This window comes from Monodelphis domestica, chromosome 8, assembly GCF_027887165.1.
Source record: "Monodelphis domestica isolate mMonDom1 chromosome 8, mMonDom1.pri, whole genome shotgun sequence".
In the NCBI taxonomy this organism is placed as follows: domain Eukaryota; kingdom Metazoa; phylum Chordata; class Mammalia; order Didelphimorphia; family Didelphidae; genus Monodelphis; species Monodelphis domestica.
In genome coordinates, this window is record NC_077234.1 from 188,168,366 (window position 1) to 188,194,063 (window position 25,698).

The 25,698-nt window shown below is 37.1% G+C and overlaps 1 protein-coding gene across 4 annotated transcripts in view; it reads right to left on the reverse strand.

Annotated features, from left to right (window-relative positions):
* SH3RF3 (SH3 domain containing ring finger 3) overlaps positions 1-25,698 on the reverse strand; it is a 629,698-nt gene that overhangs the window by 132,042 nt on the left and 471,958 nt on the right. For all 4 annotated transcript variants that reach the window (XM_007501218.3, XM_056808193.1, XM_007501221.3 and 1 more), the window contains 2 exons: positions 22,887-23,057; positions 10,275-10,528 (listed from right to left, as the gene is read on the reverse strand). In XM_007501218.3, coding sequence (XP_007501280.2) covers positions 10,275-10,528; positions 22,887-23,057 — 425 coding nt within the window. The remainder of the gene's footprint in view (positions 1-10,274; positions 10,529-22,886; positions 23,058-25,698) is intronic.

Genomic DNA, 25,698 nt, shown 5'->3' on the forward strand with positions numbered 1-25,698 from the left:
ATGATCAACTATGAATGATTTAGCTAATATCAGCAACACAATGATCTGAGACAATAATGAAGGATTTATTATGAAAAAATTCTATCCTCCTCCAGAGGAAGAACTGATGGAGTGAATGCAGATTGAAGTATACTCTTTTTCACTTAATTTTTTTCATTTTTACATTCCTTCTTCCACAATATGGAAATGTGTTTTGCATGATATCACATGTGTAACTTATACACATGTGACATGGTCACATCTGAGTTCCAGAGTTGCAAAGCGACTTTCTGGAAAAATAAGGCACCCATGGAACCCCCCTTTGGTGTGACTTCTCTCTCTAATGGAATTGTTATGATTATTGTTCCCTCCCCAATACAGGAGAAATAATACGATAGAAAAGACTTATAGGGTTAACACACATATATCCCACTTTAATTTCCCCAGATTATTTCTGTAAAAGATTACATTCACAGAATTAAAACCTAAAGATCACTACTCATTACCCCCTCCTTTTCCTCTTCACAGAGTTACACTCACTCCCATTACAAGCCAGGCAAGCCAAGAATATCAATCACCTTCAAGCCCAGGTCAACAGGATACACTTCGCTGGTTTGTTATGTTACAATAGCCAAAGCAACATCTCTAAGTACCCAAGTGAAACATAAGAAAAATGGTACTTGGAAATTGAGGAAACCCCCAAATCTGGTCTGTCATTGACTTACCCTCTAACCATATACCTAGCTACGAAATGTTTTGTTACCCATCTCCTAAGTAATTGTGATTGATTGTGAAAGCTGACCAAAAGTAACAATGATTCTCCTAGGTCAGGGAGAGCTAACTTCTAGATTACCCTGTTTATGTCATTCATCTATAACAACAATGTTTTGTTGACTATCTCCTTAGGCTATGTGTCTATTGTTAAGTACTATGGAAACACATATGTAGAAAATTGATTGTGTGCCAAAGAAGTATGTAATCACCAGCCTATATAATAAACAAACCTCTGTGCTATGGCAGAACACTGTGTGATGCCTATGCAAATGGGCCTGAGCACACAGGGTCTCTCATCTACATTACTCTACTGGATCGTCACATCTAGACAGATCAAGCCTGGACCTTCAGAGAGACCACTGGATGGCTCCCAAAGGTTCAAGCCTATTTAAGAAATTTCCCACCTGGGGCCAGATATGATTTCTGTTTTTCCTAAATCCACTCTTAATTGACCTGAAGTGCCATCCTACTGGTCTGAAACAGGTTGAAAGCTTCTATTTTCCTTTGAATCATCAGATTCAGAACAGAGATAGGATATTGGAAGAGAACCTTATTTCTATAGTTGTCTTGCTTCAGTAAATACAGAACTTCTTTAGACCCAGAGCCTATCATGTTATAATGATCTTGTTGGCTAAATAATCCTATTGCCATTCTGATGAGGGAGTAGAGTACTACCTTTTCATAGAGACTAGATTACTTTTGGAAGAAGGAATTAGAATAATCAGATTGAAGAAATAATTGTTTGTAACAATAAATAGTATTCAGCACTGGACTAGGAGTCAAAGTCTTGGATTCCATCACAGACATGTTGTGTAACCTTAGACTTTTAGCCTTGGTTTCCTTATCTGTAAAGAAGGAGGCATCACTATAGGGCAGAGGTCAAGAAAAAATGATGTTTGGGCCAATTCCAGCCTTTGGCCTATTTTTGAACAGTCTTACGTGCTAATAATATTTTTAAAATATTTTTAGGTGTAATAAAACTTTATCTAAAAATGTAAAAAAATTGCTAACTTGCAGGGTTGTTCAAAAACAGGTTGTATACTGGATTTGGCCCAAACATCAGTTTTTCAAACCCTAGTCTAGGGAAAGAGTCTTAACATTGTTTTGTGTCATAGACCTCTTTGACAATTGGTGAAATCTATGGACTCCAAATAAATTTCTAAATGCGTAGAACAAAACATAAAGGAAACCATTATATTGAAACAGCTACATGGTACAACAAATAGAGATCCAGGCATAGAGTCAGGAAGACAAGTTCAAATCTGGTCTTAGATGCTTAATAGCCATGTGATCCTGGGTAAGTAAGTCATTTAACTCTGTTTGCCTCAGTTTCTTCCTACATAAAATGAGCTGGAAAAGGAAATGGCACACCACTCATGTACCTTTGCCAGGAAAACCCCAAATGGGATCATGAAGAGTGGGACATGACTGAAATGACTAAATAACAACCAGTAAAATAAAAAAATATTAAAAAACCAAAATAAAACAAATTAACAGACCATAACTTAAGAAGGTCTTGACTTACCACTTCACTTTGAGACTACTGGTGAGGTTTCTCAGCTTTAAGTTTCTTCCCTATCCCAGGCCATCCTCCACTCAGCTATCAAACTAATCTTCCTAAAATATAGGTTTTGGGGGGACAGATAGGTGGTTCAATGGATTGAGAGTTAGGCCGATAAGGCAGGAGGTCCTGGGTTCAAATGTGACCTCAGATACTTCCTAGCTGTGTAACCCTGTGTATGTCACTTAACTCCCATTGCTTAGCCCTTGACACTCCTGTCTTGGAAGCAATACAAAGTATTGATTCTAAGATGGAAAGTAAGGGTTAAAAAAAAGAATAACTCGAAGGTATTCTCAAAGGTCCATTTAAAAATTCTGTTTTATGACTCTCAGCCTTTGTTAAAATTCACTGACTTTGACTTGAGATGAGAATGTTGATTTAATTTTTCAGTATCACCAGAGTTGGTGCTAGTTGTAATTGGATATTAATATACAGAACAATCCATTAGCTATACTGTCAACACATTCTTTTCTTCTTTAAATGTGGAAAGCAGAAAATCTTTGTGTTAAGGGAGCATGGGATGTAATAATAATAAAAATAATAATTTAATAATGTATCTAGTCCCCACCATATACCAGGCACTATGCTAAGTGCTTTACAAATATTATCTCATTTAATGCTCCCAATAACCCTGGGAGGTAGGTACTATAATTATCCCTTTTTTGCAGTTGAGGAAACAGAGACAAAGAGAGGTTAAATGATTAGCTCAAGGCCAGGGAGCTAATAAGTATTTGAGGCCAGATTTTAGCTTACCTTGCTACAGTGATTGTATAACTCACCTAAGCTTGAGCATCAGTGGCAAAGGGAACTGAGCTTTGGTGGTCAACCTTAGGAATCATTTGAATCTCTCTATCTCAGTTTTCTCATTTTAAAAAAGGGAATGCTTGTTAAAGCATCTAGTTACCATGGTAATCCACAGAGCTACATTACTACTGATCATTTCCAGATCCTTTGATGTGAATATTTGCCTCTTGGTATATGGTGACTGCATGCTGGCCTCAGTTCCTTTGTTTGGGTCTCAAAGGGATTTGGTAATGGACTTTTGTAAGCCACAGTGAAAGGTGATTCTCACGGCTTTTCTCCTCTCTCATTCTCTCATTCGTGGTTTGCTGGTCAAAATATAGCTAGCATTCCCGTGGCACTTTGAGGTTTGCAGTGTGCTTTTCTGACAATTCTATGAGGTAGAGTATTATGAAGTATTAAATATCCCAATTCCAGATGGGCAAACTGAGGCTCATAAAAGCTAAACAAATTGGCAGCAAAAATATGAACATTATGTGTCAGAGTTAAGGTTTAAATTCAGGTCTCCTGAAATTGGGGCAATCTAGAGAGTGAGGCAGATAAAGTGGTGGACTGGAGTCAGGAAAATTCATCTTCCTGAGTTCAAATCTGACCTCAGATTATTAGCAAGTCATTTAACCCTGTTTGTCTCAGTTTTCTCTTCTGTGAAATGATCTGGAGGAGGAAATGGCAAGTCACTCCAGTATTTTTGCCAAGAAAACACCAAATGGGGTCACAAAGAATCAGACATGACTGAAAAATGACTGAACAATTCCTGAACCATTGCTTTCTTCACTATATCATACTGCTTAGTAATCGTTAATCTAGAAAATCATTTGTTCTTTCATCAAAACAGCTGCATCCCTAGGGGTGGTAAGCAAGAAAAAAATCCTCAGGTATACACTTAAAGGATGTATAAAAATCCTTAATTGGTGGTAAATGGAAGGCAGGACATATGGAGATTTAGGGAAATCCTACAGGGAATCTGCCTTAACATATAGCCAGTATTACTCCCATACCTCAACTTACAAATTCTTGGTGCCTTTCATTATGCCTATTTCCTGGATGGAATAAGAATCTATGGATGCCAATACAAGAGGATAACGATATAAACTCCTTGCTTTATTACCTTATTTTATGTATTTTCTATCATATTGTATATACTATTTTATTCTTTTTAATTGTATCCCCAGCACCATGTCTCTCTCCTTGCTGGAATGAAAATCTCTGGCTACTAATACAAAAGGATAACAACATAAACTCCTTGCAAGTAGAGATTATCTTATTCTTTTTATACCCCAGCACTGAGCACAATGACTGGCACACAACAGGTACTTTGTTTGATGATAGCTCCTCTTTACTCTGTTCTTATTATATCATATAGAGAATACTGTAATCAGGCAAAAAATACTGGGAAAGATATTGCCAGAACATAGTAAATCCAAAGGAAGGTAACCAGGATAGAGGAGGGAAGCTATGCCATACAACAGACTGAAAGAATTAGGAATGTTTAGCCTGGATAAGAAATGGCTGAGGAGAGAGGATGCATTAGTGCACCCTTTACCTTCAAAAGACTTTGCAGGAATTTATCTGTACAGTGTCTTTTGCTTTTGTGTCTGTAGTCCTCTTATCTAGCATAGTGTCATAGACAATGAACATTTAATAAATGATGGTTTGCTTGAATTTAAATAATAGCTATTTTCTGGTATGTCAATGGCAGTTATGTGGAAAAAGGGACTTGATTTGGCCTCTTTAGCTTCAGAAAGCAAAACTAGGCACAGCAGAGTCCTACCAAATTCCTTTTACTACAAAAATGTGGTATTGATAACTAAACTAGAAAGATCAAAAACAGAGAACGAAAAGTCTAGACCAACTCCCCTAGTGAATATTGGTGTAAAAATTTAAAGTAAAATATGATCAAGTATATGATGTGACAGAGGCTGGCACTAGAGAAAAAGTGCCAGGCTGAACAGGATGTGAAATTGATCACCTCGATGGGGGAGGGGCTGAGGATTTGGGAATCTGGAGGAGAGAAGACTGGCTGGGAGAGGAGTTGGTTGTCTCTTTGGTCTTGGGAAGCTGAAGACAGAAGGTGGGAAAAAGACTTTCTCCTGAGGGTTACCTACTTTTCCTGCTGGTGACTGGAAATCTTCCCCCCCCCCCCCCCCACCACCAACACTTCTCAATTGAACGGACTTTCTGAAGAGAAACCTGAGCAGACTTTACCTCAGCTCCTGTTGCCCAGGGGTAAGTCAACCTGACTTTCTCTCAGGAGGGCTCAGACTGCCAAGGCCTGAGTTGTCCCCAGACTCAAGGAGGGAGGAAAAGGGTTTAGATAGAGACAGGGACCCCTTCTCCCCACATTCCTTTCTCATTCTTTCCTGCCCTTTATTCCTTTCTACTACCTGATTGAGTTGACATTAAAAGTTATCTGTTCCCCAAGCTGAGTGTGAGTGAACAGATCAAGGGGAGATCCTTTGGGTCTTGAGTAGTGGAGAGGGGACAAGAGGGACAAGAGTGAATCAGGGAGAGCAGCTTTAGCTAAGGAGGGAAGGTAGAAGGGGGAAAATCTTCAAACTCTCCTCTTCTCTCTCTCCTCTCTCTGAGCCAACCCTAAACATCAGCTGTCTACCCTGAACCCCACTTTGAGAAGGAGTCTCCTCTCTTTCCCCCTCTCTATACTGAAAGACTGAACCCCTCAATATACAAATTAACCTCCCCTGTATAATACAATGACAGCAATATATCACAAAGATCATATGCTATGACTAGGTAGGATTTATACTAGAATGTAGGACTGGTTCAATATTAGGAAAACTATCAGCATAGCTGAATAATAATAAAATAAAAATAACACAAATTATTTTATTATTTCAGTAGTTGCAGAAAAAGCTTTTGATAAAATATAACACTCATTCCTATTCAAAACACTAGAAAGCATAGGAGTAATGATAAGCCATCAGCAAGTATTATTTGTAATGGAGATAAATTAGAAGTCTTCCCAATTAGATCCAGAGTGATGAAAGATGCACCTTGTCATAATTATATTATTATATAGTGTACTAGAAATGCTGTGATCTCAATAAAACAAGAAAAAGAAATTGAAGGAATTAGAATAGGCAAAAACTATTAATATTTGTAGACAATATGATGGTATACTTAGAGAATCCTAAGGAATCAGCTAAAAATCTAGTTGAAACAATGAACAACTTTATCAGAGTTATAGGATATAAAACAAACTCATATAAATCATCAACATTTCTATAACCAAAGTCCAATAGGAAGAGCCATAAAGCGAAATTTCATTTAAAATAACTTCAGAGAATATAAAATTCTTGAGTGTACCTGCCAAGACAAACCCAGAACTATATGAACACAGTTACAAAACATTTTTCACATAAAGGCACATCTAAAAAACTGGAAAAATATTTGTTGCTCATGAGTAGGTCAAGACAATATAACAAAAATGAAAGTTTTGCCTATGTTAATTTAGTTATTTGCCATGCAAATCAAACTATTAAAATTATTTTGTAAATCCAGAAAAATAATGACAAAATTCATTTAGAATAACAAAAGGTTAAGAATATCAAGGCAATTAATAAAAACAATGTAAAGGAAAGTGGCCTACCAGTACCAGATCTCAAATTTTATTAGAAAGTGGTAGTCATCAAAACAATGTGGTACTGGCTAAGAAATAAAATGGAGGATTAGTGGAATAGATTAGGTGCACAATACACAATAGTAAATGCCATGGTAACCTAATGCTTAATAAATGCAAAGATCCAAGTTTTTTCACAAGAACTCACTATTTGACAAAAATTGCTGTGAAAACTGGAAAGGTGTTTGGAAGAAACTAGGTATAGGCCAACATCTCATACCACATACCAACTAAATGTCAAAATGGGGACATTATTTAGACATAAAGGTTGATATAATTAGTAAATTAGGGGAGCATGGAAAATTTTACCTGTCAAATCTATGGACAAAGGAAGAATATGTTACCAATAAGTGATAGAGAAGGTCACAGGAAATAAAATGGAAAATTTGGATTATAGTAATGTAAACATTTTTTAATAAAACAAAACTAAAAGCAGTCAAGATTAGAAAGAAAGTAGAAAACTGGAAAATATTTTATAGCAAGATTCTCTGACAAAGATCTAATTTCTCAAACATATAGAGAATTGAGTCAAACTTATAAGCATATGAGTCATTCCCCAGTTTTAAAAAATGGTCAAAGGATATAATCAGGCAGTTTTCAGAAGAAGAAATTAGTGACATCTATAGTCATTTGAAAAAATGAACCAATTCACTATTGATTATAGAAACAAATTCAAACCACTCTGAGGTACCACCTCACACCTATCAAATTGGTTAATATGACAGAAAAAAATACAAATGTTGGAGGGGAGGTGGAAAAAATGGGACACTAATTAAAGTTGGTGAAATTGGAAACTTATCCAACTATTCTGGAGAACAGTTTGGAACTATGACCAAAAATCATAAAATTATGAATATCCTCTGATCCAACAGTACCACTCCTAGGTCTAAACCCAAAGAGATCAAAGAAAAAAAGAAAAGGATCTATAGGAACAAAAATACTTATAGTAACTCTTCTGTAGTGGCAAAGAACTGGAAATTGAGAGGATGCCCATGAATTGGTGAATGGCTAGAACAAGTTGTAGTATATGATTGTGATGGAACATTAGTGTACTACAGGACATGTTCAGCAGAATGGTTTCAGAAAAACCTAGGAAGACATATATGAACTGATGCAAAAGGAAGTGAAAAGAGCCAGGAGAACATTATATACAATAATGGCAATATTGTAGGATGTTCAACTGTGAAGGACTTTGCTATTCTGTTCAAAATAATGATCGAAGACAATTCTAAAGGTTTATGATGAAAAATGCTATCCACCTCCAGAGAAGGAACTGGTGGAATCTGAGTGCAGATTGAAGAATACTTTTTTTTGCTTTATTTTTCTTGCTTTTTTTTTTTTTTTGCAACATGGCTAAAATTGAAATGTTTTACATGTTTTTACATGTATAATTGATATGTTTCTTTGCTTTCTCAATAGGTTGGGAATGGGCAGGAAGGAGGAAGATAATTTGGAACTCAAAATTTTTAAATGCATATAAAATGAAATATAAAATTAAAAAAATAGAAAGAGCAAGTGAAAACAAAAGGCTATAGGGAAGATTCTGGCTGAGTACAAAATAAAAAACATCTCTCAATCTGAACTATCTAAATATAGAGAAGACTATTCTTGAACAGTACAAATTCCTCATCACTGGAAGTCTTTAAATGGATGTCTGCTTGTCAGAAAATGTTGTGGAGGGGATGTTTGCTCAGGTATGCTTTGAGCAAGATGGTCCTCTCTGGCCTCCGCAAATTCTATAAATAGCTATCTGTTTACCCCATTTTCTCTGATTCTACCAACCATCACCCTGGTAATATTACAAGCTTTGTCCTATGGGTAAATAGTTTAATAAAAAAGGATATTTTATTTTCCCAATTACATGTAAATAATAATTTTCTACATATATTTTCTTAAGTTACAAGATCCAAATTGTCTTCTTTCTCTCCTTTTCTTCACCCTCCTGAAGATGGTAAGCAATTTGATTTGGGTTATACATGTATTATCATGCAAAATACATTTCTATATTGTTCATTGTTGTAAGAGAATACTCATAAATCTAAACTGTAAAAATAAAAACACAAACTAAATTGAAAAACTAATATGCTTTCATCTGCATTTCGACTCTTAACAGTTCATTCTCTGGAGGTGGATAACATTCTTTGTCATAAGTCCTTCAGAATTGTCCTGGATCATCGTATTGCTGCAAGTAGCTAAGTCTTTCAAGTTGATCAATTTACAATATTGGTGTTACTGTGTACATTGTTCTCTGTACTCCACTTATTTCATTCTGCATCAGTTCATGCAGGTCTTTCCAGCTTTTATGAAATCACCTGTTCACCATTTCTTACAGCACAATTTTATTTCATCACAATTATATACCACAATTTGTTCATCCATTCCCCAGTTGATGGACCACATCCACAAGTTCCAATTCCTGGACACCATAAAAAGTTCTGCTATAAATATTTTTTTGTTCAAGTAGGTCCTTTCCCCTTAAAATTTCATTTTTTTTTGACCATAAGATTCATCACAAAGCAGGATTGTCTTAATTATCCACATGAGGAAATTAATCTACTTTCTCAGCCCAAAGAGGCCAAATCGAATATCACTCTTTCCATATAACAACCCTTTACATATTTAAAAATAGCCAACATTTCAATTCAAGCCAACCAACTATTTCTTAGACAACTGGGCTGGTGTAAGAAAGAGAATGAAGGGGAAAATCTGCTTCACTGAAGAGGGACCATGTTACCTCCATGTGTCTTTGATTATTCTGACAGTGCCATGCTATTTTGTGCAGCATCTTAAGATCATTAGGCAACTTCAGCCCCTAGCATCTTCAGAGGAGTCCAGCCTCCCATAGTCCTCACTAGCATAAGACTTTGCTTTCAAAACAAGCTGTGTTTACTTTTCTGTGTGTCTCTAAGAACCGCCCCATACTTTCTTTTCATCTCATGCCATCCTGAGGCAATCTAGTCCTCTTAACACAGTATCAGTCTGGCTGTGGATGAGGCTTCAACATAAATGAAGAACATCAATGATACCTACCTTCCTGGATTACCCAAGTCATATTAAGACACAATTTAGAAATGGAGGCCTATTGAGATCTAGGATTTCCTTATCACCTACTCTGTGACATGCTACCTAACTAGGACAATTTCAACTGAAGGGCATAAGGAAAGTGCTGTGTGATTGAACAACTATTGCTTCATCCATGGGTTGCCCGTAGGCGCCAGTGTTAATCTTATTTGATTATGTTTTCTGACTACAATAAAAAAAAGTAAATATTTGTAACTTCTCTAATCTGTTTCAGCTGCTGCAATAGAATAATTTGATAAAAACAAGCAAACTTTCCCAAGATTAACAGAAGTTTATGACTATGATAAGCAAAAAAAACCCCAAAACTTCTCCCTTCAGTGGGCTGGCTTAAAGGTAGGTAAAAAATTCATTCTGGGGGATTACACACCTGGAACTCCTGAGAGTCAAACTCTGATGAAACAGAATGGAAAATAACAGGTACAAGTTTATCAGCATACATACCTATCTGCATGGCACTTCGAGCCTGGCTGGCTGCTTGTTGAGCTGAATGCCTCAGACAATTGCTCATGGGAGGAAAAGCTGCCTGGTGCTGGGGATGGGTCTGAGGTGCAGTTAGTGGAACAATGGGTCTGATAGTAGTGGCTGGGTTGGTTAGACTCCCACCTCCAGGAAGAGCAGTTCCTGCCGTCCCTTTAGCCAGTGGAGATCCTCCAGGTATGTTATTCCGGGACTGTCCAGCTCCTCCTATAGGGACCCTAAGTAATAAAGCAGAATGGAATAAAGGGAAAGGATTCAGATTCAGAAGTGCCAGGCAGGTCATCTATAGGAAAAAAAAATAGCACCAGCTATTGGTAGGATCCAAAAATGGGAGGTCATATCAATCCAGGAATATTTGGTCATGAAAACATTTTCAGAGAAATGTACATACTTGAACAATGAATTCCCAGTGTTCATTCTTAGATGATCTAAGACTATTCTTAGACAACTTTATGATATACTTATTCTCAATATGAATGTTCTAGAGAAAATAACAGAAAAATAAACCCCACCAAAAATAAAACAATCATAAAACATTAGAATTCTTGGTCTAGGGAAGAAATCAGAGTTGAAAAATGTTGGATTTGGAAAAGTCAAGTTCTGTCCCTTATGACCTGGGTCTATGGGTAAATCAACTTATTTTTCTGATTCTCTATTTCCTTATCAATCTGATGAAGTAGTTTGGACTTGATGACTTCTAAAATCCCCTCCACTTTTATGATCCTATGATCCTAATTAATTCTTAAAACAAAACAAAAACAAAAAACCCTATCCACATCTAGATGAAACTAATGACTCAGCTACATCTGACTAGGATGTTTTATGGAAGGGAAAGAACAGTCCAAAAATTAGTTGATTCTGTCTGGATGCATCCTTCATTCTATTTCCAAAGACCTTTGACCAAAACTTCTGGGAAATGGAACAGAGGGCATTTTTGTGCCTTGAATAGGAATTTCAAGGGCTGTCAAAGTTCAAGACCATAAATGGACATTTTTTTACACTGAAGTTTTAAAATGATGCTCAGCTGAAAATGTTTAGAAATTATGAAATGGAGGAAGAGGCAGAACTACCTTCAACTATTCTTCCATGCACTAATTACTTATGCTGTTTCTGTACACTTACCTGTGGGGATGTGGTGAATTCATGGAAGTTCTAGGAGAAGAGATTGAGGAACAAAACATGTTATATCTGGCCCTAGGGACACTTAGATAACACCTAATAGATGTGGAGACTTCTGCATAGTGAGTGTTCAATCCCTAAACCAAATGGAGACAAATGGGAAAGGAAGATACCTGGTGCCATGATAGTAACATATTCACATGTAATAGTTCTATAACATGGGGTTAGGGCTTCAATGAGGGAGAAGGTCCCTTGAGCTGAAAGCAATATTTCTTTTTAGTAGATATGGGAAGAAAGGTCTCATAAACAAACATTCAACTGTTAAGAATGGATGGGTCTTTTCTGTAACCATTGTAACAACTCTGAAAATAGCTATTGATAAACATCTTTGTCAGAAAAACTAACAATGAATGCTTATTTTATTTCAACTACTATCTGATGAACTTGCTTTTATGATAGATAATAAAAACAAATAAAATAAAGTGGGCTGGTACATCAGAGTTACTTATGTGCAAGACCACACTAACAGTGCTTAATGGCTTTGCTAAAACAGTACATTTGAGGGTAACTCATAGTCTATTACTTATTCTTCAAGACAAGACTTCAGTGAGACACTAACAGAGAAAGAAATCTATAATACTAATAGGTGATATTTATATAGTATTTTACAATTTACAAAGCACTTTACATAATCTCATTTGAGCCTCAACTCTGTGAGGAAGATAATGTGAATATTAACTGCATTGTACAGATGAAAAAAAATTGAACAAAGAGAGATTAAATGATTTTCCCATGAGCTATAAAACTTGTCCATTGGAAGTGAATCTCTTATCTGTTAGGTCCACTAGGAATGGTTCTGCCGAGTCCTCAAAATTTTCCTTATTCCTAGAAATATTCATGTATCTTTTAGTAATTTACCATGTTTGCTCCTTCCTTTTTTCTAAACCTCCAGTTCAAATGAACATGTATTCATTATCTTTTTCTTTGACAGAGATTATGATTAGCACTGGGAATGCAGAGACAAAAAAAAAAAAGAAATGATTCCTTCCCTAAAGGACCTTACATTCTATTGGCACAGCAAGGCTCAGAGGTTATAGAAAGGTAAGAAATTTGAATAGCTTTTGGCACATAGGCATTATATGACTGGTTGAGGATATATTCAACCCTCCTCCAACCCTTTACTCTTGTCTTTTTTTTTTAAAGTATACTATTTTTATTTAAAATTATTTCTTGATATTTTTTCATATCATTTCTATTTCTTAAAATCTCTCCTTCTTCCCTATCCAGTGAATTATCCTTTGCAAATGAGAATGAAAAAGAAAAATAAAAGACAGTTCAGTAAAGCTAAAAAACAGGTAAATGAAATCTGAAAGTAGTATCTGCAACATTCTATATTCATATCATCCTGCCTTTGCAAAGAAGGGAGGGAAATATGTATATTTTTATCTTTCCTCTAGGGGTCAAATAATAAACCCATTATGTATGAAAGTAAATAATATATTTTTAAAAGAAATAACTGTTTTTAAAAGAAAAAATTAACAAGAATAGTGACATTGTTTTACATATTTTTGCAAGTTTCATTAATGTCTGGCTTACCAAAGATGACTACATTCTCATATCTGCTTGTGAATTCAATCTATTTGTGATAGGTTATTTTGGTTAAATTATATGAAAAAAATTGGCTTCATACATGTATGTAGTTAGAAAGGGAAGAGTATTTTAATAGGCAAGTTATTTCTATATTATTATGAAAATAGTTTTTAACTTGTAGTTTCTATAAAAGTGTTATGGAGACTCAGAGGTGTACAGATTTCACAAAGTATACAAAGGTATACTTTGAAAATTGCTACTATAAAGAAATGTTGGTGATTTCCATAGATTTATTTTGTATCCTGTTACTTACCTAAAGCTATTATCGCTTAGTTTCTTTGCTGATTCTTTGGGGTTTTCTAAGTAAATTATCAATTTGTAATTAGCAAAGAATAATATTTTGCTTCCTTTTAGTCTAGGGTTATATCTTTCTTTGTGTGTGTGTGTGTGTGTGTGTGTGTGTGTGTGTGTGTGTGTGTGTGTAATTGCTATCATTGGCACACCTAAACATTAAATAAAAAAGGGGAAAGAAGACATTCTTGCTTTACATATGTTTGGATTGTTTTAGCTTCTGGTGCATCCCCATTGCAAATACTGCTAGCTTTTAGCTTTAGAGATATTTCTCATATTAAAAAATGGCTTCAATAATATTACTTTTCATCTTATAGTTTCAAATTTTTTCTTTGGGAATAGTTATTTCATTATTTTGTGGACTGCTTAATGTGGAAACTCATTGCACTAACTCAGATAATGACCTTTTTAAATTAAGGCTTGGTAGTTAAATAGTAGATGATTATTTAAGACACATAAAATTGTTTAGGGTTACACAACTTGGAAATATAAGAGATGGGATATGAATACAGATCTTTCTCAGATTCTAGCATACTATTCACTAGTTTATGCTGCCTCTATTCTTATTATACTTGACAATAATAGTAATAGCTAATATTGACACAGTGCTTACTATGCACCAAGCACTGTGATCCTCACAACAATCCTAGAAAATAAGTGCTTTTATTATCTCCATTTTACATTTGAGGAAACTGGTCCAGGGTCACACTTATGAAATGATTATGAAAAATGTTACCGCTCCCCCAAATGCCAACTACAGATCTTAAAACATTCTAATTTATTTAGGGGCCATTTAGGGATAGCAGGGTTTGAAAATGACTGCAAAGTAACATGGAAGCCTGGCTCCTGAGCAAAATAAGGGAAAAAAATCACCTATTCTTAAGAGTCTATGGCCAAAGTTCAATTGAGGTCTTCCTAATTCTAGGTCTAGTGTAATGGTGCTACCTAAAATGATGCTTACCAAAATCAGTTGAGAGTTAAATACCCACTCTATAATGCTTTAAGATCTCTAGTTGGCATTTGGGATGTAGTAGTAGTAATATTTTTCAAAAGTGTTAACAAATGTTTTGCTCTAAGAATATGAGAAAATCCTGTTTTTTTTTAAAGAAAAGAGATAAAAGGAAGAATAAAGAAAATAGAGACTTAGCTTAGTGTCTAAAAGTAGAGTGACTGAAAATCAGAAAGACTAGCATTCTTGTTTGAGATATTTCCCTCCAGAAAATCTATTTTCATATAGGCAAGGATTTTAAAGACTTATCTCTACTCAAGGTTATTGCAATGAGAGTCCTATATCAACTAGTAGATTGAACTTAGTTCTTCTGTGATGACTCCAGTATAATCTTGTCATACAGTTTACATTTGAAAACATTTAGTTTTATCTTTATGTATGACAGAAGGCAGTGTGATATAGGGGGGAAAACTCACTGGATTCTAGGGGAAACAAGGACTAAGCTCATATTTTCATCTGGCACTTAATGTCTGTAGAATCTTAGAGGAATCATTTAAGCACTCTCAGTTTCAATTTCCTCATCAAGGAATGAAAGTACTGAAGCTGATGATCACCAAAAAAGGGAGGAGGACAGAAACTGCAAACTATAAACTAGTGAGCTTAACTTTGACTCCTTTTTGATTTTTGTTTTTAATAGGATTACTAAACTAGCAAATGAGAGGAATTCTGTGGATACAGTTTAGCTAGACTTTGGCAAAACTTCTAATTAAATGTCTTCTATTCTTTTTACTAGCCATATCACCCTGGGCAAGTCTTTTAACCCTATTTGCCTTTTAAAATGAGCTAGAAAAGGAAGAGGCAAATGATTCTAGTATATTTGCAAAAAAACAAAAACAAAACCAAAGCAAAAACCCTGGGGTTATGAAGAGTTGGCTACAACTGAAATACCTGGACAACAGCTTTTCTTTTGGATAAGATGGTAAGATTTGAGCAAGTTGATAATAGGTAAGTTCAGATTTAGCTGGTCTAAAGTGTTGTTAATGGTTCAATGTCCATGTGGCAAGAGATTTTCAGTGGAATTCCCCAGGGATCTGTGCTTGGCAGTGGACTATAGTACATTTTTAGTCAATGTCTTGGATAAGACATACATGGCATAGTCATCAAATGTGCAGATGACACAAAGCTGGGAGCTAATATACCAAATGACAGTCAAGATCCAAAGTGATCTCGACAGCCTAGAGCACTGGGCTGAATCTAGAAGATGAAATTCAATAGGGATGAGCATAAAATTTTACATTTTGCTACAAAAATAATTATCTTCACAAGTACAAGATGAGAGAAGCACAGTGAAGCTGAAAAGGATCTAAGGTGTTCTAGTAGATTGCAAGTTCAGTATGAGTTAGTCAGGTAATGTGGCAATCAAAGCTATATAATCCTGGTCTATATGAATGTATGAATAAAAGAGCATTTAAGTATTTACTGGGGCAGCTAGGTGGAGCCATGGATAGAGTACTATTAGGATTAATTAAGCCATAAGGCTAATGAGGACCATTTGGAATAATTCTTATTTGCAACATTCTTAACTGTGACATTCTTGGCGATAGACTACATTAACTGTACTGGGTCTGAAGTCAGGAAGGCTCATTTTCCTGAATTCAAATCTTACTTCAGACACTAGCTGTGTGCCCCAGAGCAAGTCTCTTAGCCTTGTTTGCCTCCATGTCCTCATCTGTAAAATGATCTGGAGAAGGAAATGGCAAAACAATTCCAGTATCTTTCCTAAGAAAATTCCAAATGGGGTTTTGAAGAATCAGACTTGACTGAAGTGACTGAACCAAAAAGGTACTTACTATATGCCAGGAACTGTTGAAGTGTTATAACCATAAACACAAGCAAGAAAGGCAGTATTTGTCCTTTAGGAGCTTCCTTGTTAGTTGGGGGGAGGGGAATAAGACATAAAAGGGAGAGGGAAAGAGGAGAGGAGAGAAAAGGGCAGCATGGTTTGGTAATGGCTGGGGAGTGACATGGAAGCCTGGTTCCATAGCAAGATAGGGAAAATAAATCACATTTTAGAGCCCAGAGGTCTGGGAACAGAAGCCAAGTGATTCTGATAGTGATGGTGGTGGGTGTTGAGGATGAGAGCTAGAATGGAGGAAGCATGGTCTGGAAATGGCCAGGAAATGAGGAGGAGGACTGGCTCTAGGCAAGACAGATGGAAGTATAACTATTTGATTCCAAAGACCCTATAGAAGAGTCCAGGTGGTTCCAGTGGGAGTGGGTGGAGGAGAATGGGTACGATGAAAGGAACTATTTCTAGGAATACAGAGATAACCTATCATTATTCTCTACCTTCATCAGACCTCGTATGGATATTGTGTTCTGTCCCAGACACATCTGAAGGGCATTGAGGAGTTGAAGAATGTCCAGAATGTGGCGCATGTGAAAGGCTTTGAGCTCATCTTATATGAAGATTAGTTGAAGCAACTCAGTCTATTTACTCTGGAGAAGAAAAAACTGGGGATAGAAGGAGTTGGTACAAGATAGCTTATCGTCAAGTATTTGAAGGACCCTTATATGTAGGAGGGATTAGACTCCTTTTGTTTGTTCCCAAAAAGCAGCACCAGCAGCAATGTGTTGTTGTTTAATCATTTTTCAGTTGCATCCAACTCTTCATGACCTCATTTGGGGTTGTAGGAATATAAGTTAGGGATAAGACTGGTTTTCTAGGGTTAGTGGAAAGAAGGGAATTTTGAGCTAAATCCTGGGAAAGGATTCTGGGTAGGAAGGAATTGTGGAAGTCTAAAACTGAAAATAATTGAACTTCACTGCATTCTTGGATTTCATCTGAGCTGGGAGTGGGTTTTGTCTCTGCCTACAATTTCAAGCTGAAGGAGGAATTTTGTACTAAGAGATTCTCCCTGGGAAGTCAGGATTTCATGGAGAACTCTTTGGCATCCAGGTAGAGGGTCTACTCACTAATTTCCCTGAGTCCAGTCTTCATCTGGCAGTGGTCCATCTACCAGAATTCCTATTGGCTAGGGTAATTCAAAGCTTTCCATCTATAACTTTGAGTTACTTAGTACAGCAGCCAAACCCAGAGGATTTTTCCTTTCTTTCTTTATTAATTACTGGTGGGAAGATTAGGGTTAAGTCATATAACTTGAGAAAGGGTTTTAGATAGCATAAGGAGGGGTAGGTAGGGCCCAAAGAAGAAGAGAAGGCTCTCCTTAAGCAGGGTACTTAGGAGTTGGATGGAGGTAGTTTGGAGAGTGTCAGGGTCGTACCCACCAGTTCCCCTTATTCCTTTTGTTAAAATAAACTTTGTTTCATAATCAAAGGGTTTGGTGCTTAATTGTCCCTGAGGAGTTCTTAGGTGAGTTGTAACATCTTAAATCCCTCTAGGATACTTCCCCATTACAGGGTTTTATTGGCAAAAATACTGGATTGATTTGCCATTTCCTAACCTGGCTTGTTTTACAGATGAGGAAATTGAGGCTAAAAGGGTTAAGTGACTTGCCCGGGGTCACACAGCTAGTAAGTATCTGAGGCCAGATTTGAACTCAAGAAGAGGAGTCTTTCTAACTCTAGGCCCAATACTATATCTGCTATGCCAACAGGTGCCCTAATGGGTAAATTATGGAAAAAGAAAATTTTAGTCTTGATATTGAAAAACAAATCCTAAGAAAGAGAGCCCAACAAAAGGGGAGCAGGATTGCCATAAGAAGTGGCAGGCGCCCCATCTGTGAAGGTCCTTGAGTAGAGGAAAGAGGACCACTTGGCAGGTATGTTATAATAGGGAGTCCTTCTGGGTGCTGGTTGAACTAGATGTCCTTCAATTTCTCAGTCTGTGATCTCTAAGGTGCCAATAAACTCAAAATCCCATGACACTATGAAAAGTCACGATTTCATAGACACCCCCCCACCCAATGAGCTATGATTGATTGGCCTGGTATAGATAGACTAGATCTTCTAGTGACAAATGATGATCATTTTCCCTTCCACAAATTCTTTGCGCTCAGCCTCAGATCAATTTGATGACACATTCAGCTCTCAGACTTCCAGAATGGCACTACCCTACCACATACTGCTCATTTATTTCATAGCCAAGCTATTTTGTCAAATCCAGGTGGAGGAATGTAGGTTAATGAGCAGTTTAAGCATTAAGAGCGACTAGTGTTAATCTTCATTGACTGAAATGCAACTCTAGACCTGCCAGAGCCAATTATTTTTACTGACTCAAGTGGCTTCCAAAGGGGAAACAAAATACACTGGTGGTATTCTTGCTATATCCTTGGATACTACTTTGCCACAGTTGAATTTTCAAGGTTATTTTGCCTAAGGATTGCAGTGAATTGGAGAAATTCTTTTTTTGGGGAAAAAAAAGATTGTTGTTGAGACATTTTTCGATCGTTTCCAGCTCTTTGTTGACCCCATTTAGAGTTTTCCTGGCAAAAATACTGGAGTGGTTTGCCACTGATTTCTCCAGTTCATTTGACAAATGAGGAAACTGAGGCAAAGGGGATCGAGTGATTTTCTTAGGGTGACACAGCTACAACGTGTCTGAGGACAGATTTGATTTCAGGTTTTCCTGACTCCAAGTTTGCTCCATTCATCACGCCACCTAGTTTCTACGTACATATACACACTCATTTTCTTTCACCACAGAATGTAAGCTCTCAGGCCAGGGACTGTTTCACTCTTGTCTTTATAGCTCTATTCGCCATATATATAGTGTGTACATATACATGTTTACATACAGGATAAATAAAAGATAATTAAATACCAGGTACTTTGATAGGAAGCATCTAGGAGGAGGGGGGTAAAGAAGGGGATTATAGGGGCAACTAAGTGGTTCCGTACATACAAATAGGAGGTCCTGGGTTCAAACCTGATCTCATATACTTCCTAGCTGTGGTGGGCTGGGCAAGTCACTTCACCCCAGTTGCCTAGCCTTCACTAGTCCTCTGCCTTCAAACCAGTGTTTAGTATTGATTCTAAGAAGGTAAGAGTTTAATTTTTTTTTAAATTTTATAACAAAGGGTTTCATTTAGGAGGTAATGATTAAGCTTCATAATGGAGGAAGTCACGGATTCTATAAGATAGAGGAGAAGAGTATGCATTCCAGGCTGGAGGAGCAGCCAGGACACACGTATGGGCAGGAGAGACAGAATGTCATATGTGAGGACCAGAGAGAAGGTCAGTCCAAAGAAGCACGTCCTTTCAAATTCATGAGAATGTCAGGCCACTGTGCGTAGGGACTGCTTAATTCTTTGTATTTGTACCTCTATGTCCCAGCATAGTATCTGGCACATAGTAGGTGTTGAATAAACACTAAATGCTTGACTGATTGACTTGGGGAACTACCAGTTAAGGAAGAGAACAATCTGATAGAAATCATTCAGTTCTCTCTCCAATGGCCTAACGAAAACAGAGTTCCCTCTTTCCAAGTCTGATCAGGTATAAAATATGACATAGTATGTGTGGTCACGCCACATTCAGGTATGTTAGTGTTGTTTATGGCTTTTGGGCATCCTGCCTCCTCACATCTCAGCCTCCCCTATAAAAGGGATCTTTCCCGTCTTCCAATTTCTCACAGCACTTTGTCCGGCTCTGTCCTTTGTACTTAGTTGTGCATGCTCCATGCCAGATGAAATTTAAACTAGCAGGCTATAAGCTCCCTGAGAGCAGGAAAGCATGGGGCATATTTACCTTGGCTTCCCTATTGCTGAGCCCAGTTCATGCACAGGGACAGTATTAACTACATTTATTTTTGTTAAGCTGCTTCAGCCAGATGTACCTGGTGGTACAAACTTGTAATCCCAGATCCTGGAGAGACTGAGGATGACTGAGGGGTCTTTCAAGGTCAAGACTTCTGAGCTGCTGTGGGCTAAACTGATTGGATATCTGTACCAGGTGTGTGTGTGTGAGAGAGAGACAGAGAGACAGACCGAGAGACAGACAGACAGAGACAGAGAGAGACAGACAGAGACAGAGACAGACAGAGAGACAGACAGAGACAGAGACAGAGAGAGACAGACAGAGAGACAGAGACAGACAGAGAGACAGACAGAGACAGAGACAGACAGAGAGACAAAGAGACATAGAGAGAGACACAGAGAGAGAGATAGACACAGAGACAGAGACAGAAAGAGTGTGTGTGTGTGAACACCATCAGGTTACTTAAGGAGGAGTCAATTAGCCTCATAGGAAATGAGGCAGGTCAAAGTTCCTGTGCTAATTAATGGTAGAATCAGGTTTAGGAATAGGTTCTACATTTCTTAAGCTTGCTTAGGAGGCAGCTAGATGATTTAATAGATAAAGTACTAGGTCCAGTGTTAGGAAAACTTGAGTTCAAATGCAGACCCAGATACTTCCTATCTATGTGGCCCTGGGCAAGCCACTTAAGTTCTGATTGTCTTACAAAAGGGTCCATTACAGAAAGAAATGGCAAACCACTCTAGTAACCTTGCCTCTTCTTTGCATAGTGATGATCCATGGTGGGGTCATGAAGAATTGGACATGACTGAACAACAATTGCACTTCTAGCTTTGGTAGAATGGGGAGAACCAGTATTAAAAATACATAAGTGAATGAATGAATGACTAAATAAATGAGCTGAATTGGAATGTTTCCTCAGTGACATTGGGAATTCAATGACCTTAGACTTGTGAAAATCTATTTTTCATGTAATGCATTAATTCTTATATATATTAAGAAGAATTACTATGCATTCATTCCTATTTGGGATCTAGGTCAGAGATAAAGTTCAGTCTGCTGCTTTTTTCATTTTCTTTGCCTTGGGAATTCCCAAAAATGTCTTCCTTTTTTTCTTTAATTTTTAAAAACTTTACCTCCAATCTTAGAATCAATACTGTGTATTGGTTATAAGGCAGAAGAATGGTAAGGGCTTGGCAATGAGGGTTAAGTGACTTTCCCAGGGTCACACAGCTAGGAAGTATCTGAGATCAGATTTAAACCCAGGACCTCTCATCTCTAGGCTTGACTCTCAATCCACTGAGCTACCCAACTGTCCCCAAATGTCTTCATTTTTAACAGAATTTGGTTAATAGATGAAGAAGAGAGGATTTTTTTTTCTTTGTATGTGACCTGTCCACCTTCGGGGATAGGGAGGTAAGGATAGATTGATGGGTCACCTCTTAATTAGCTATCATCAGTTAAAGCTCTCTTGGGATGGTCAAAGGAGGGCCTGAATAATGAGCTCCTAAAAATCTATTTGTTGAGTAACCTGACCCAGCTAAGGTGCTCCCTGGTCATAAGAGAACCATGGAGATCAATTTCACACTATCAGTTATGATGCTGGTCTAACCAATGAATCTGATATAATCAACAAACTTCTATTCTAACCCCCAAATTAGTCTTTCAACATAATTCTAATCAGAACAAGCTTAAGGAATTCTGTCATATCTAGTACATAGTAGATAGTGCATATATTCATTGAAGACAGGAAGTCAGCTCAGTCTACTCTTAACTGCTGAGTTAATTTGCGTTTGTGTACAGTCACACCCCTACATACTTAATAAGATCATACATATTCAAACATCTTGATAATTTCATGAAACTGTATAGGAAGACAGTTTGACCCATGACTTATAATAGCATGCCTAGGAATGCTGTTTCACTGAATGATCTGATTTTGTGGAACCATTTTGTTTCATTAGGTGAGGGTGATGTCCCTGTATTTTTTTTTAAACCCTTACCTTCCGTCTTGGAGTCAATACTGTGTATTGGCTCCAAGGCAGAAGAGTAGTAAGGGCTAGGCAATGGGGGTCAAGTGACTTGCCCAGGGTCACAGAGCTGGAAAGTGTCTGAGGCCAGATTTGAACCCAGGACCTCCCATCTCTAGGCCTGGCTCTCAATCCACTGAGCTACCCAGTTGCCCCCTGTCCCTGTATTTTTATCTGTTATGGATTTTCAAAGAAAGATGAGTTATCATGCCTTTCTGGTATTATTACTATAGCTTTTGAGCTAGTTAGGAGAACCTCACAGATGGAAGTGACTATAAAGCTCAATCTGGTTAATTCCCTTTAAGTTAACTCATCAAATACCAAGTAAAATATAATTTGGAAGATTCATTATTGAATTGTTTTTAGAACTAGAAGTGACCCTTTGCTATTAGCAGTCATACAACGATCCAGGACAATCCTGAAGACTTAAAAAAAGAATGCTATCCACCTCCAGAGAAAGAACTGTTGGAGTAGGAATGCAGGTGAAAATATATGATCTATCATTTGTTTATTGGGGAATAGGATTTGGGATTTTGATTCTATAAGATTATTCACTTAAAATGATTAATACGGAAGTAGGTTTTACGTGATAATGCATTATAACCCAGATTGAATTGCTTGTCAGCTCAGGGAGCAGGGAGGGAAGAAGAGAGGGAGACAATATGGATCATATGACTCTGGAAAACTTATGTGGAAATTTGTAATTAAAATAATAAAAAAACTATGATGGTATAATCTTATATTTTCGGTTATCTTTTGGGCCTTGAAGGGAAGCTTGGAGGGGACCTCTGCAAATCAACAGGCATGTTCTATTCCCCTCACCTGGAGACAGGAGTCACATAGTTTCCTGGGAAGACTCCAGAGATCCCAGTTCTCAGTGAGGTTCCCTTAAACCAGCCATCTTGACACTTCTCAATGACTCGGTACATCTCTCCCTTGCGCAGTTCCAGCTCATCATTCTTCTGGGGCTTGTATGCATAAAGTGCTAGGTATCTGTGGAAGGAAGCCAAACACCAATGGTAAGTAGAGGTACTCGATTAAAGAGAGAAGAGTAAGTCTACTGGGCTTCATGTCCTATATTCATGGGATGACTTTCAGAAAACCATCTTTTTTAAAATGTATATTTTATTTATTTTATTAAATATTTCCAATTGTATATAATTATAATTTATTTTTATTTTTTTTTAAACCCTTACCTTCCATCTTGGAACTGTGTATTGTTTCCAAGGAAGAAGAGTGGCAAGGACTAGGCAATGGGGATTAAGTGACTTTCTCAGGGTCACACAGCTAGGAAGTGTCTGAGACCAGATTTGAATCTAGGACCTCCTATCTCTAGGTCTGGCTCTCAATCCACTGAGCCACCCAGCTTCCCCCAAGAATTTTTAACATTCATTTAAAAAATATTGAGTTCCAAATTTTATCCCTCCCTTCCAACCTTCCTTTACCCATTGAAGAGAGTAATATGATAACAATTATGCATGTGAAGCCATGCCATACATACTTTTTTATTAGCCATGTTGCAAAAGAAAATATATTCACTAGAAAAAATAAGAAAAGTAGAAAGAATATGCTTCAGTATGCCCTCAGAGTTAATGGTTTTCTCTCTGGAATTGTATCTTATTTTTCATTTTAAGTCCTTTGGAATCGGCTTGGATCATTGTCTTGATCACAGTAGCTAAGTCTTTTCCATCTGATCATCCTTACGATATTGCTTTTATTGTATACAACATTCTCCTCATTTTGCTTTGAGTGAAACATATATACATACATATTTATACCCTTACCCTCTATCTTAGAATCAGTACTAAATATTGGCTCTAAGGGAGAAGAGTAGTAAGAACCAGGCTCAACTGGGGTTAAGTGTCTTGCCTAGAGTCATATATCTAGGAAGTGTCTGAGGCCAGATTTGAACCCAGCATCTTCCCTTCTCCAGGACTGGCTTTCTAATCTCTCAGTGCACATTTGAAGATATTGTTGGCATATAACAAAAAAAGGTATGAACTAAAGAGCTAGTAATAGTAATAACTAACAAATATATTGTGCTTTAAGGCATACAAAGTACTTTATATATATTAGATCATTTGATCCTCCCAACCATCCCATGAGATAGATGATATTGGAAATGGAGCCTGAAAGACTGACTCAGTGTTACATGCTATTAGGTATCTGAATCAGGATTTGAACTCAGTCCTTCTTGACTGCAAGTCCTACAATCTGGTTATATCACCTAACAATAATTTTCCTTCTTTAGTTTAGACAAGTATTTGCCTAACCCATCTTCCCTATAGTGACCTTAGGAGTTTTAATCATGGTGGATCTCAAACAGCTCAATTGTGTCTGCCCATGAAGTTTAGCAGAAATGTCAAGGAATCTCAGGAAAAAAAATTGGGATAAAAGAGTCTTCCCCTCACATACAGGTTGTTAGCACTCACATATTAATGAGAGCTTTTGGAGAAATGGACCAACACATTATTTATTTCATAAAGTAATCTGGCATGAGTTTCAGGTTCCAATAGTTTCAGGGTCCTGAAAAGATCCATATCCCCCCACCTCTAAATATTCCCCTTGTACTCAGAGAATGAATTCTCATTAGAAGTATAGATGATGCTGATGCTGATGCTGATGATAACAAGCAGAGTATAATAATGACACTGAGAGGCAGAGTGCTATTGTGGATGGAGAACTGGTCTCGGAGTCAGGAAGGTTTGAGTTCAAGTCTGGTCCCTGATACATATTGGCAGTATAACTCTGATACATTTTGGCAAGTTACTTAATTCAGTGTTGTAGGCAAGTTTTTGAGTCTGTAAGATTCAAAGAAGGTGCTGATCTGCATTAATGGAGGAGGTTTCCTCACCTGGGAGTTCCATAACTAATGAAGTCATTTGTCTAGTCCCTATCCCTAATGATAATGAAGTTAATAATAATAATTGATATTTTTATGGTGCTTTAAGGTTTACAAAGGACTTAACATATGGTATTTGATTTGATGGTAATCAAATTTTATTTTATTTGTTTATTTTATAATTTGTGTTATTTTATTTGGGGCAATCACATGGTATAGGGATCCCAGGTATGTCTCTATTTTAGAGATGAGGAAACTGAGGACAAGGAATAAGATTCACTAGGTAAGGAAAGGAGTCAGAGTGCCAGGAGAGAGCAAAATCACAACAGATTGGGTTAAAACAAACAGAAAATTTCATATATTTCAGAATTCCCAATTCTGCATACTCTAAATGCTTTCTTCCTATGGTCAGTTATAGGTGTGATCTCTCTCTCTTTCTGTCCTGGTCTCTCTGTCTCTATTTCAATCCTCCCCTTCTTCTCCTCTGTCTCCTCTCTCTTACTTATTCTTGCCCCCTTCCTTTAGTGACAAACTTTGTATGATTGAAATGTGACTTCAAACAGTGAAGGAAATGTAAAGGTAAATATTTAAAATTAAGAAAGACTCTTTTGCTTTGGGTAGAATAAGTAACCCTTTTATTAAAAAAAAATCCACCCAGCTCTTTTTCATGAGCATAAATATTCAAATTTCTGCTATCCCCAGGTGAGAAAAAACAAATCCAAGGTATATGGATCCCCTTTTCATGTTTGCTCAATTTTGAGTGCTGTTTGCCAGTAATATGGAAGGATGACT